The sequence below is a fragment of the Microtus oregoni genome, unplaced genomic scaffold, assembly GCF_018167655.1.
Source record: "Microtus oregoni isolate MIOR12 unplaced genomic scaffold, Mior012 000037F_ref0000500, whole genome shotgun sequence".
In the NCBI taxonomy this organism is placed as follows: Eukaryota; Metazoa; Chordata; class Mammalia; order Rodentia; family Cricetidae; genus Microtus; species Microtus oregoni.
Window position 1 is genome coordinate 19,482,463 of NW_024543096.1, and position 14,725 is coordinate 19,497,187.

General features: G+C 39.8%; 1 protein-coding gene across 8 annotated transcripts in view; it reads right to left on the reverse strand.

Annotated features, from left to right (window-relative positions):
• The window catches only part of Scn3a (sodium voltage-gated channel alpha subunit 3), a 107,788-nt gene that overhangs the window by 60,316 nt on the left and 32,747 nt on the right, over window positions 1-14,725 (reverse strand). For 5 of the 8 annotated variants that reach the window (XM_041631660.1, XM_041631658.1, XM_041631656.1 and 2 more), the window contains exons 3-10: window positions 11,271-11,389; window positions 9,845-9,934; window positions 7,407-7,535; window positions 6,610-6,701; window positions 5,529-5,801; window positions 5,063-5,126; window positions 2,680-2,821; window positions 1,750-1,956 (exon numbers count right to left, since the gene is read on the reverse strand). In XM_041631660.1, coding sequence (XP_041487594.1) covers window positions 1,750-1,956; window positions 2,680-2,821; window positions 5,063-5,126; window positions 5,529-5,801; window positions 6,610-6,701; window positions 7,407-7,535; window positions 9,845-9,934; window positions 11,271-11,389 — 1,116 coding nt within the window. Of the gene's footprint in view, window positions 1-1,749; window positions 1,957-2,679; window positions 2,822-5,062; window positions 5,127-5,528; window positions 5,802-6,609; window positions 6,702-6,791; window positions 6,884-7,406; window positions 7,536-9,844; window positions 9,935-11,270; window positions 11,390-14,725 lie in introns of all 8 variants that reach the window. The other 3 variants (XM_041631659.1, XM_041631657.1, XM_041631654.1) reach the window with 1 other exon arrangement.

Genomic DNA, 14,725 nt, shown 5'->3' on the forward strand with positions numbered 1-14,725 from the left:
ACAGGAATGCAAAAATATCCATTGATACCTCAAATAAATTTTCCAGAATTCATTTGAGGATTTTCAGAACTTTAAACAGGAAAAAAATGCTATATATGTTCAAAATATTAATTAGAGATAGCCACAGTGTTTGATATAAAAAACACACAAGATGGAAAAACAGCAAATTGGGCAGTGTAGCAAAAGATCAACTTGAAGATAGTGATAGAGACACTATGCAGTGTGGCATAGAGAAACTTATTTTAAAACTTGATTGGAACTACAAAGACTCAAAATATCTTTGAAAAGCAAACCAAAGACAGAGTGGGAACATGATCCTCCATAAAACCTAATATAAAACTACAATAGTTCAGAGTTTCTCTGTGGAAGTTTCTCCTGGCTGTCTTGGAATTTACTCTGTATATCAGGCTGGCCTTGAACTCACAGAGATCCACCTGTCTCTGCCTCCCACGTACTGGGATTAAAGGTGTATACCATGACTGCCTGGCTGAGCAAGAGATTTTTGACAAAAGTGCCAAGTCAGTTTAGCAGAGATTCCCTAAATGGGTTTGAAATGGTTACCTTTCTATGTACACAAAACGGAATGCATACAACTAACATTTCATGTACATATTTATTTATGATGGGCATCGGGCACAAGGGAATGCAGACAGCTACGTAACTTTGGGAGGCAATATGAGGGGAAATCCAAAGTACTTATTTGAAAGGTAGTGTAGATGCTACACCAAAAGCATTAGATCTAAAAAAGAAGAAATAAGTAATGAGTTTTGCTTCATCATATTAAAAACATTAACTTTAAACCCGTTATCAGATGGGAAACCAGCTCTAGCAAATGTCAAAAACTTGTACCCATCACACATAAAGACCACTTCAGACTCTGCAAGACAACAACCAACTGGGCTAGAGAGATGACTTAGTGGTTAAGAATGTGTGCTGTTCTATTAGAGTGTCCAGGTTCAATTCCCAGCACCCAAACTATCTGTTCCCCTACGTGGAGATCTGACTCCTCGCTCCTCTGTGGGAAATGCACTAATTTTTTTTAATTTTTTTAAGAAAACAACCTGGAAAACGAAAACAAAAGCAAACAAAATAAGAAAGGAAGAGGATGAAGCATCTGAGGATTTCAGTACTCATTTCATGAAAGAAAGGCCTTCTTCTTGAGTGCACCCTGCACCTTTCCATCCACACCTGTCTTCCCGTCTCTTCCAATTACATCTGTCTTAGCCACTACATCTACATTACTCAGTCATTAAATACACTTCAGCGTTGAAAATTTTGTTCCTTGATTTCAGATGTGTTTCTGGTACCTTAATTTGACCAACAAACTATCTTGGTAATATAGAAACCCCAAAGAACTCTGAAGTGCAATCATTTGCAGAGGTTTCTGGTAAACTTTAAAGATGAATTAACTTCACAATATAACTTTGAAGGTTGTATTCTATTGGAATACAAGATTGTTTGTTTGGAAATCTCAATTATATCTCTTAAATCCCAACCTCGGTTTCCATGAAAATATTGCATAATAAGTCTTATACTTAATGCATTCCTACCTATTAGGTAATTTCTTTATGTTATGTGATGTGCAAAAAGTTCATTTGACCCCAGTTTTATGAATAATTTTGAGTATCTTGCAGCTTTCCAATGCCAATAGCTACATACAATACAGAATGGTAGCTCTAGCTTAGTCATGACGGCTGAAGATTCCTAGTAAGAAACTAAAACAAGAAAGAGCTGACAGCCGCTTCATACCTGAGCCTCCTCCTGCTGCTTCTTCAGCTGCTCCAGCATCTGCTGAAACTCCGCCTCTTTCTGCTCAGCCTCCTCCAAGGTGGCCTGATTCTGCTCCTCATAGGCCATGGCCACCACAGCCAGGATCAAGTTCACCAAATAAAATGAGCCCAAGAAAATCACCAGAACAAAAAATATCATGTAGGTCTTCCCAGCTGCACGTAATGTCTAGTATAGAAAAACAATAATTTAATTGATGTTTTAATATAATATCCCCAAATAAAAATCACACTACAATGGCTAGATAATCAGGAAATCGATGATTTTTAATATGTAACTTTTTGACCAAGTAATATTTGTTATTAAGTGAGCAAATATCTATACATTAACGTATCAATCATATCAGCTGTATGACTGCTGTGTCATTTGACATAAAAACATTTCAAGATAATGCTTGTTTGACTATATCAAAGTATGTTATAAGGGTTCCTAATGAAGGACAATGCTATAAATGGCGTGCTCCCCCAATTTCTACAGATTCAGCTAAATGACTTTCACATAAGAAATTCTCCAGACATGTACTTCCATAATAGGAGTATGCTCATGTACATATATGAATGTTAATGCTCCATGTAAGAAACTCTCAATATGGTTTTTTGTTATCTAGCCCTAGATATCTATACTTCCAGAACAAAGCCCATAGCAGAGGGCCTTTTATCTAAGAAACTTTCTATATTGTTTGCATATGTGCATTTCAATATGAAAGAGATGGGGGTGGGGGAGAGATCAGGACGAAAGGGGGAAAAGGGGGGAGGAGGGGAGAGTGGGGAGGATTCTAGGTGCATCTACTCTAATATTACTACCTTCATAACCCTGAATGTTATAAATCAATACTTGGAATTTGTATAAGTTCATCAACACAAATCCTACTCATATAAATTTAGTTCATACCAACTGGTAAAGGTTCTCCCAGTAATCCTGAGTCATGAGTCGAAACAGAGATAAGAAGGCCCAGCTGAATGTGTCAAAGCTTGTGTAGCCATAGTTGGGGTTTCGCCCAGCCTTCACACAGATGTACCCTTCTGGACATTGTCTGTGAAAAAAAGAAACAATGTAGGGGTGTGAGGGGAAGTGCAGCTATTCCCACCAATCACTCCTTTTTTTATAGAAATTGTCAAAAGCCAAAGTTATTATCTATGATGAGGCTTTCATTCCCAGAACATTTTAGCGGATTGCTCCACAGGTGAAATTTGTTAAGAGACGCCAGCAGAAAATGGAAGAACAGGGGAGTCAAATTTATGGCCATTTGGAAAGGTGATAGTATAGCAACCAGATATTCCCCTGCCCCGATGTCATCTTTATGCAGTCTATACCAAGTGGGAAGAATCAAGAATTTAAAATTAAGGAGAAAGTGTCGGCAGGTGGGAAGGAAGTCAGCAAGCTGGTCTGTTAGCCAGTTCCGTGGAGCTGTCTGAAATAACCGCACATCTTAAAACTCAGTTTTATAACTATGATGACAGTAGAATGTCCTGCATCATGATGCTCGGGTCTTAATGTCAGAACATCATCCTTAGCTACGATCTTTACTCATAAGTCCTCAGTTTTGCCTTAGCACCCTACTGTCCCAGGTAGTTGACATTGACATTTTCCTGCCTTCCTAGATCCGACTAATCTTTTTCTAATTCCCAAGAGAGCACTAGTATTGGGCATTCCTCTAATTAGCCCCGATTCTTTATTCCTTTTATGAGACAGGGTTTCTTTGTAGCTTTGGAGCCTGTCCTGGAACTAGCTCTTGTAGACCAGGCTGGCCTTGAACTCACAGAGATCCGCCTGCCTCTGCCTGCCAGGTGCTAGGATTAAAGGTGTGTGCCACTACTGCCTGGCTCCTCTTAAGGAGAACAGTACCAGAAATCAAAGTCTAGGTGGCAACTGGTGTTTATTGCTGCTCAGCTATCAGTACTTCTGGACCCCTGGGGTAATGGGACGAGAAAGTAAGTATTTGTGTGCATTCTGACTTACAGCACGCACACACGTAAACACATAAATATCTCTACATGTAGTCGTTTGTGTTTCTATTTAGCTTCACATTCCCTACCTCATGCCCTAAACCCTCAGCACCACGACCATACTAGACCTCGCCTGACACTTGCCTGTCACTTGTCACTCTCCCAGTGGGCAGCCAGGCTCCCTCCATCCCTCTCCATTTTCTGTTGTTCAACACCAGTGTATAGCACAGGGGCTTCGAGATTGGCCATCCATGCTACTGTGGGCAACACTTTATTGCTAGGCAACTGCTCCTTTCTCTCTGCTGTCACAGACTCTGCTCATATCCTAAAGTTAAGACCTTTGCCCACTTCTCTTTTTAGCTCACATTCTTGAGATAGTTTCATATATTTGTGCTCTCTTTAAATTCTTTTGTCATAGTTTTTTTTAATTTAATTTCATCTTGGGATCCCCAGATCTCCCAATGAGTTTTAAAGTTTGCATCAATTATGTCCCCCCTATGTTGCATGACTTGAAAAATACTTAATATATATATATATATACATATATATGTATATATATATATCTTATACAGTACTGTTCCCACCTTAAATATACTGTACTCTTCACCTAGTTCACTCCCCATCCAGAGTTCCTTTAAACTCTGATCTTTTGTTCATCTTTGCTGTTTTGTCCTTTTCAGACATCGTGTGATTATAATCTTGGGAGTGTATGGCTCTTTCATGTTGATATTTTTTCCTTTCTCACTTATGAACACTATTTTCAGATTCATTTATCACTTAACAATATTAAGTTATATGTGCTTATAACAGTTTATGTGTTTATTTAGATATGCAAAGACACCTTGGGTGTTTCCAGTTTGGACTGATTTATGTATACAGCTGAGGAAAATAGTAACTTGCGGATTTCTGTGTAAGTGTATTGTCTAATTAGTTGGCTCTCTATCCAGCCTTGTGGTGGTGTGGCTTATTTATTTTCTAAGAATTTTACAAATACTCTTACCATGATCATCTATAGTTCAAAGACTGCACTTCCTAGAGAGGTAACTACTCTTATTATTTACACATAAGGCATTTCTCCGATCTTTCTGTGTTTGTTTTTGTTTTTGTTTTTGATTTCTAGAGACAGGGTTTCTCTGTAGCTTTGGTGCCTTACTGGAACCAGCTCTTATAGACAAGGCTGGCCTCGAACTCACAGAGATCCACCTGCCTCTGCCTCCCAAGTGCTAGGATTAAAGGCGTGCACCACCACCGCCCAGCTTCTCCCACCATTTTAATATAAAATTTTCACATCTTCATTATCACTGTCATTATTGTTATATCTTTCTTACCCTGCATCAGAGCCATTTCCACACAGCAGAGGGTCTTTCTGTCCATCCAAAACATAAAAGTGGCCTGTTGATATAACAATAATCAATTTGATTTCATACGAAATTCTATTTACTTTTAAAACACAGTGGAGTTGGGGGCTGGTGTAATGAGATGACTCTGGGTAAACATGTTTGCTTCTGGCCGTGAGGACCTGAATCTGATCCCCAGAACACACATGACAGAGCGACTGACTCCCATAATTCCTCTGACCTCTTTGTATGTGCTGTTTTACACAGGTGCACTCCCCCCCCCACCCCCATATTTTTATTGATTTATTTGCAATAAAATTTGTCAAGAATTCATCAGAGTTTGATGTTATTTCCAAAAGTTCACCAATAAAGTCTACCCGGAAAGTACTTCGTGTATAGAGTCTGAATTGTTTATAGTTGAAAACTCCCTCCGCAACACTAAGGCAATGTTTCTTACTGTCATCTGCGATGTAATCCTTCCAGTTGAACGTGCTCACTGTTACATTCACAAATGTCCCATTGGAGTCCATTGTGCCGTTGAAGTAGGAAGTAGTGTTGGTTTCAAATGCAGAATCACTCGGGGGCCACTGCAAGCATTTATTTCTCAAGTTGCCCATGAAGAGCTGCAGCCCGATTAGCGCAAAGACACTGAGACAGAACACAGTGAGGATCATGACGTCAGACAGCTTCTTCACCGACTGGATCAGGGCCCCCACGATGGTCTTTAAACCTTTGGAGAGAGAACTATATGTCAGCTGAGGGATCGTGTGATATGTGACAAGATTTCTTCTTAGTTGAGGCATACATTCTACATAGCCCATGAATGGCAGCTCAGCTACATGGACATAGAAGCTTTATGGACAGCCTCACGACTTGGGAAGACATGGAGGGCTGAGTTTCTATATGAACCCCATGCTGCCAGAAGGGTCTGAACCACTGTCCGCCAATCTTCAGGAAGTTCTGCCTGTGTGATATCATATTGCCACAACACATGTAGGAAACTCAATTGTGGATACTTTTTCTTTCAATCACTGTGTTTTATGAAGATATTTCTCCCAACCCATTCTTTATGCCAGCCTGCCGGAAGCGGTGATTCAAAGGCAAAGGGAATTTGGGGGCTGTAAAGATCCCATGCCGCACACATGCTGCTCCACAACCTTTCCTCCTTTATAAAGGATGATCTATTTTTGGAATAGATCTCGAGCACATGGTAAAATACAAGGCAGTTAGTAAAGCCATTGAGAGCAAAGCTTCATGAGGATGCAGAAGAGAAGACATACATCTTAAATGCAAGAGAGGGGTTACGACAACACTCATCAATGAGATGTCGATGTCTCATGCAACTTTCTGTTAAACTCAGAGGCTGACTTTATGAATAAATTGAAATTGCTAACATTGTAAGGAACCGAACTAACACGGAAACACTCTCTGGCATTCTCGAATGTGGCAGACCTGAATAACAAGCAGCAAGGCCGATGCAACTCCAATATTATTAGGGTAGGTTTAAAGTCAGCCTCGGTGTTTAACCTAGCTCTCACCTGGAATGACTGAAATGGTTTTCAATGCCCGGAGAACTCTGAACGTTCTCAACGCTGAGACATTGCCCAGGTCCACAAACTCTGTCACATATCTGTAATGGGGAGTTCACACACAAACACAATAACACACAAGAAAAGTTGGAGATATAAGGGCCTACCACCTTACACCAGTTTCTTCTTACCTGGGATTACAGAAATAGTTTTCAGAGCTCGCAAGACTCTGAAAGTTCGAAGGGCTGAAACATTGCCTAGGCTTACAAATTCTGTTACATACCTGTAGGATTAAATCAGAGTTACAGATAGTTTTGGCAAAGTTCATTTTAAGTAACTACTGCTGGGTTGGCGTCTAGAGCCCCTGGAGATACACAAACAAAATTGATAGGAAGCTCAGGGTGCCAAAGCTGAAAGCTGCCCTTAAGGAAAAAAAATATTGCTTTATTTCAATGCAATTTTCATTTACATAAAGATGATTATTTGCAAAAGTTATCACAGCACAGCAGTTTCTATTAACTTGTGGTTAATGAGTAACTTGGTTTTGATGAAGAAGATGTCAGGATATGAAGTCACTGCAGTTATTGCTCAAAGACTATGGAACAATAAAATAATCCCATGTGTTGCCGATTTGCTAGACCTATCTACCTTTCGATATTTAGTTTAATGCATATTATCATAATGTATATGTCATAGAGTTGAGTTGACTAGTGAGAAAGTTCTGTATTCAAAACGTATCTTAGCTTGATGTATATGACAAGTATTTTCAGTCTTTTGAATTTATCAGATAAAGATAAATTACTCACGCCATGACGATGACACTGAAATCCAGCCAGTTCCATGGGTCACGAAGGAATGTGAAATCTTCTAAGCAGAACCCTCTCGCCAAAATCTTTATAAGGGATTCAAAGGTATAGATCCCAGTGAATGTATACCTAGGAAAAGCAGCCAAGGCCAAGTCAACAACAGTCAAGAGAAAGTAAAGCAAATAATTTTGAGCATGGCAAACCCTAACTTTTTCTTTTAATCTTCCAAAACTTGGTTTCTTTTCGTACTTACCCAAGAACCTTAATTTAATAATTCTTATTAGACTGAGTGAAGAATTAAACTAAAGAGACAATAATATATTTGTCATAAATATATTCTTCAAAACTGTTGATGCTAAACTACCTATGTTTTAGAACAATAACTTATTGGAAGAGTTGGGGGTGAATATGATCAAAATACCCTGTATGAAGTTCTCAAGGAGTTAATAAAGGCATTCATAAAAGGAAGAGCAGTTTCCCATATTTAGTCGATTATCATTGCTTGAGCTCTTGGAGTATCCACAGAAGTAGAATGTCAGCCTTACGGGCAGTGTTCTGCTAGTGGACAGGTGAAAATTATCAGCCAGATTTTAACCGTCAGTAGTCACATTGTTGGTGTCTTCTTTGACAGCCATCCCAATGGGGATTCATGCACCTTTACTGAAATATTTGTATCCAAGTTTTCTAATGGCTAAACTCATTTAAGGTTATTATAGCAGACTGAAACTAGATTTTGTTTTTTATTCTTGCGTCAGGTATAGAATTTTAAAACTGCCCCCATCTGTCTCTGTGTCTCCTTCAGGTATACATTTATGATCCCATAAAATGTATTCATTGTCTAGGATCTGGTGTCTGTATTTGCCTGAAATCCTTAGAGCTCAGATACACTAAACTCTAACTTTGTATTCAAACTTGCTTGAATTTCTACTCTCAGCTTTCAAAGGGGGAACAGCTCTTGAGTTTGTGGGCTATCATTGTGCGCCCTAGCCCATTTCTCTGAGTGATGACAATTGAAGTTATTTATGTTTCCTCCAAAAATAGTGGCGCGTGCTTGTTTTTAAACACCATGTTCTTGAAAAGTACAATCTGAGCTTATTTTTCAAAGCATTTCGTCTAAGTCATAGAAGCATTTGATTTTCTTATGGCAACTCATTGTGTTTTACAGCCTACAGATCATTTCTATGTGCGAAGTAGTAGGATCAGTGCTGTGAACGGCTTGTCGTGAGATGTTCCCTCATAGGGAGGAACAAAGAAACAGATGCAGAAATCATCACATTGAGTACATTTTCCTCTATCCTCCACCCCTACCAGGCTCAAGTGGTTACAGGAGCAGTAAGTAGAACTGCTAATTACAAAGTAGCTGAGTATTGAGAAGAGATGCATTTTACCACGCTATACGTGTATGGACTTGTATTTTAGTTTGGATGTTTGTATACTATATGATGTTACCTCTGCGTTCACCTCAGAACCGAGGTATCTTACTGCCTTCTCTTTTCCTTGGAGTCCATATATATTTGCTTTTTTTTTTTTTGGTTTCACTTTTTAAATTTTTTTAAAATTGTTTTTGCAGTGACAACCACTCTTTTGCTTGTTTCCCTACCACAATGCAAAACTACTACAGGTAGCTGAATAGAAAAGTTGCACAGTTACTCGACAGAGATGTGCCAGCTGAAAACACATATAGCGCGGACTGTTTTTACAGTGTGTATAGCATCTCTAAGTTTCCCTTAAAAAGAGACACTCAAAGCTAGACACATGATTGTCTTCCAAAAGACTCAGGTTGTGTTCTTTATTCCAGTCCCAGGGCATGCAACACCCTCTTTTGACCTCCTCAGGCACAATATACACATGGTGTGCAGACATATGTGCAGGTAAAACACTCATACACATAAATAAAACAAAAATAAAATAAACATAAAAATAAGATAAAAAGATTCATATCCAAATATTCCCTTTACTTAACTTTTAGTATTAAAATTAAGTGAAATTTATATGAGCCTAGATGACTCCATTATAGGAGTCTTATAGGAAAATGTTTTACACAGTAGCTTTTGTGACTGTTTCCATTTTGTTGGCTGTACATCATAAATGGTACCTGGTATTTCCGTTGAAAGAGCTGCCTTAACCTATGAACAGGATCCACTATGGCAATACCATCTAGAAAGTATTTTAAAATGTTCCAAATGATCCTTTGCCAAAATATAAATCACTGACAAATGCCAGCTTAGAATGGCACAGTACACTTTCTTAGCAACCTCTGAAAGGGCTAATAATAAAAATTGATGTTGAGGCATCGTTCTCAAAACTATAGAATCAAAAGACAGAAGCGTTTTCCTTGACTTCAAAAGGTGGGAGCCCCAAGTCAGACCATTACCACCAAGGGATTGCCAGAGAAACAGAATATGTTTTCTTCATGCCAAGAAGCTGGTCGTACTTACTCTACATTCTTTGTCCAGTCCGGAGGATTACTCAATGTCATAAACACGCAGTTGGTCAAAATCGTGCACATGATGAGCATGCTGAACAAAGTAGGTTGCAGTTAAGGAATAAACGTCAATAGACACATAAAACCCTCCCAACACAAAAGATGCAAAAGCCCAAGTTAGCCGTGAAATGAATCTTATTTAGCTGGGTTAAGACAAAGGTTAATGAGAAAGGCCAGATCCTTTCTTATGGTCTGGTATTTTTTTCTAAACAGTTTGAACAGGTTAGGAATTCCCTGATGAGCAGATGCTGCAGCAGGCTCACGGTGATGACAGCAATGGCACCCATTTCTCTCTCAGGTACAGCAGAGAGAGGGGGTGTGACTTTGTGCTAGCCACGTCCTGTCATTGGCTATTCTGCTAGGAACATTGCTCTTGCTATTTCAATACAGATTTCACTACAGGGAAGTTCATGTGACAGATAATTTTATTTTAAAATATAAACACTTTCTGACATCAAACTTCAGAATGGAGAATCCATATGTACTTCAACAGGTTATCTCCTATTTTCTGTGTCCATAGGATAATGTATTTTGCTTTATATATGCCTGTTTCAAATTTTTCTATGGAAAATGCCCACTACTAAACACCATTTTAAACCCATTTTGTCATTACTTTAGAATTTATCGTAATGTATGCCTAGTCTTCCCATCACAGGTATTTTTTATTATTATCATTTGCACATGTGTGGGTTATACTGGGAATCCATCCCAGCACCTTTAACGTGCTGAGCTACTATTTTACCACTGAGTCACAACCCAGGCTCAAAAGGAGTTTGAAGGTTGATGACTTCTTGACATAATGTTATCCAAGTACATAGATATAGCCTAGCTACTTGAATATTTACAGAATGAAGAAAAGAAACAAGAAGCAAGAAAGGAATGGTGGATGTGAGGGAAAGGGGAAAGGAAGGAAGGAGAGGGGAAATGGACATAAATTTTTGCTGAGGATAAACAAGCAATTAAGACATGAATTTTGGAGTATCTGTCAATATGTATAGTGACACTAACTACATATATATATATGTATATATAGTATATACACTATAATTACTGTAATAGGCTAAACCTCTTTAGTAATAATAAATGGTTGAGTTGAAGCTAGTAATGCGCAAAGGATTTGCTTTCATTTCTGTTACACAATATGATCCAGTGACACACTTGCTAGCATTACTTCCTGTTTGATTCTCGAGCCATGATAATAATTTTATGATAAACTTGTTATATAGATAACAGACGGCCAATGGAAACCAATCCCTTAAACTAACAGTGTTACTATTCTCTGCAAATAAATTTTATAAATATTAAACCACGAGAAAAGGCATTTCATTGGAAATCAACCGCTGGAAGCAGCATCTGGACAATTCGCGTGAAAAGGATATGAGTGGACCAAAATCTTAATAGCGATTTTCCTAACGGGGTTTAGCGGAGTTAAAATGTACAAGGCGGAGGTGGCACTGAATCGAAAGATCGCCTTCCCTTTATTCAACACCACAAAAGTCTGAAAAAGAAAACACAAGGGACATTACTAAGTTAGACACGTGGGCTTACTTGAAGCATTTACAATGCGCACCAAGAACTTTTACCTGATTTGTTCGTTCAAATGTGTTTGTTTAGATGAGTTGGAACTTAACAAATACCCTGTTTTCTTCTAGATACAAGCTATGTGTTTCTCCTCTAAGCATATAGCCACAATAAAGGTGCATTTGGCCAGTACGTGGTCTGTCTCTAAGCCTCTAAACTTGTTGATGCAAACTGATAGCCCTATGCATTTTTTTTAAATCAAATTATACAGCCTTACAGAGTTCATTTTCTATTTGAGGCTTGCCATCTGTCTCCAGCTTCGGTAACTTCTCAGATTATTCCGTATGCATAACTGTTAAAATAATCTTTTCTGATAGTTCAGTCGTATCAAAGGGCTAACCCTAATTTTGCAGTCGCCTTCCTTCATCTCTGTGGCATCTTTCTTTCTTTTTTTTTTTTGATTGAAGACATTTCGATAAGTCATAGAACCTGATTTTGTGGGCAGAGAAGGACCTGATTTGTAGCTTAGGCTGAGAAAAAGACAGCTGCACTGAAAATTCATCTTAAATACATGACCGCAAAGGCCACGCCACAGTTCAAGTCTATGATCTGGAGCGTGCAATAATCACCTTAACATTTAAGCTATGCAGACCCATGACTACCTGCCTATCCCCCAGGGTGGATCATTTTTTATTTTTTACCACTAAAGTCGTCACTGCTGTATCCACTGAGTCCACTTGTCAGTCCCACTCAGAGCCTGTCAGTCTCGCCGAGCTGTGACTCTGATGAGCATGCTCACAGAATCAAGGACGAAGGCTCCCCCTGCGGAGAGTCTGCCCCTATCCAGGTAAGCCCATCCATCCATCAGCCCCCTCTGTTCAAAAAGGAGTTTAGAAAACACCTCCTTGCTCAAATAATTGTCAATAATTGAATTTCGGAGACGGGCAGACACTGAGGGATTCTAAACATTCTCCTCGGGTAATTCTAACACTCGGGCAGTTGTACGATTCAATCCTTTTTTTCATTCTCAAAACCCAGATCACCTCCCCGCTCCCATTTTCCTAGATAAATCGCACCACCTTCTCATAATTCCCTAGCCGTCTCTCTTGCCAACAGGTCTTCGTATGTTACTCTGCACTCTTCATACGTGGCTTGTAATCACCATCAAGTAGCAATTTCCACGTCAGGCTCCTTCCCGGGAGAACCTGGCTAGATGTTTTCATAAGCGACAGAGCACAAAGAGCCTGCAGCCTATGGTTGCCTTTCTCCCACGTATTTAATGGTGCCGTTTGCAAATAAACACTTGTGCTAATTAAATATGGGTTTACCTTGAAGGCGCCGTTCACCTTCACGACATCTGTTGTAGGTACTTAATAACATGTTTGCTCCCTTTAACTAAGGCCGCATCCATCCATACACAGTGACTAGCGACACACTCTGTTTGAAGAGGCAGGCGGGGGTGTTTATACTGTGAGCAGAGAGGGCAGGGACAGCAAGCCATCCTCTCTCCACCTTCCTGTGTTTGCGACCATGGAGCCGACCATTACTAGACTAACCACTTTCAATGAACTGTGCTCTCTAAATTCTAAGAGGAAGGCAAGAAAACTATCCCTTGCTAGTATCCGGAGTATCTGCAAGTGATCCTGCACCTTGCTAAGCCTGCCCTTGAACTTCAAAAGCATTAGTGGATCGTCCGGCATCCACAGTCAAGCAATCAAGAGCCATTTAGGCATCAACATCAGCCACGGTGTGTAAAAGTTCCCAATAATTTGAAGTGCATTAACTCACGAGCTTTGAAACAATTTCCCTGAAAAAAAAAAAAGCAATTTCTATTTGCAACATTAGAAGGGAGTTTTATTTTAAAATATCTCTAAAAATCTAGGAAGCGGGGATGAACAGTCCTTTAAAGCATGAAAACTTTGTCTTGGCCGGCAAGGTGAGCCTGTCTGCGTGCTAGTGGATCCTGGGTTGCTGAGTGCAGTACATCTGCCCCGAATTTACTGCTCAGGTATAGGACAGAACCGAAGAACACACACCCCGAGCGCTGAGAAACAAGGAGTAAAATTCTATCTCTCTACGTAGTGACCGAGTTCCATGGAGATGTTTGAAATGTGGAGCTTTCTCATGCTGTTGAATGTTGTACCTACACCAAAAATTACATGAGGACACAACAGGTGGCTGGGTGGTGGCTAAAGAATACCAGCCCTAAAGTCAGGTTTCTAAGTAATAAGCAGTGAGGCACCTTGAAAAGGTTTGATGCATAGTGCCAAAATCCTTGCAAACCCTGTGGCCTGTTTGTGGCAACAGTTATTTTCTACTCTGGAACACTGCTTCCTTCTTTTCTGCTGGGTGAATACTCATAAGCTCACTGAAATTCTTGGCATTGTGAAGGAAGCTGCATATTACACCTCAAGGCAGCAGGGCGGCATCAAGCACTGAGCAAAAAAAAAAAAAGAAAAAAATGTTGCAACCAATCTTGGAGAATCCTTCTTGACATTCACTGCTCCAGCAGAGAGTTTGATCAGAAGTCAAGAGCTCCGAAGCTGAGCCGACTAGGCTCAAAGCCTTGGTCTGCCACTGATGGAGAGTGACCCTGGTCAGTTAAGGAACTGCCCTTGGCTTTCCTTTCCCATCTGTAGACTGAAGCTAACAATAGTAACTGCCTCCCTGCCTCACTGGTATGAAATGAACTGGAGTATCCAAGTGGCTCCTCACACAGGGTGAGCCCAACAAATGTTAGCTATTATTATCACGCCACTATTTTTAAGCCGTTAACCTGGCCAACTTAAATGCCATTAAGATACGTTGTGGTATTACTCATCTAGTTATATTAGTCCCTAAGATACGTCACTAATAAGTGACAGCAAATTGTTACCTGAGGCCCCACAGCTCCATGCTGCCTTTTACATACCTTGTCATATAGTAGCATGGCTTCGTGCTATGGTAAAATTCTCAGTTCATGCATTAGCTCCTCCCTTTGGCTCCTAAGAATCACACGTCACTTTCCTGAAAGTAGCTGCTTAAATCCTCAACCTCAGAGATATTTCATAAATGAAGCCAGGGCAGGCGGCAGTAAAGGGGCTGTCCAGAGACCTCGCTATGGTTCAGAATCACTGCCAGTGAATCATGATCCAAGTATGGTTTCCACTTGGGGTGAGAAATGCCTGTCCCTTCCAGTGCACAGAGAACAGGTTTGTTTTCTAGTGCCAGATTCACATGAACCAAGCTTGGATGCCTGGCCTGTAACCTCAGATGCCAATCAATATACAATAAAATGGGTATGTTATTTTTCTCATGTGGAAAAGAATTGTAG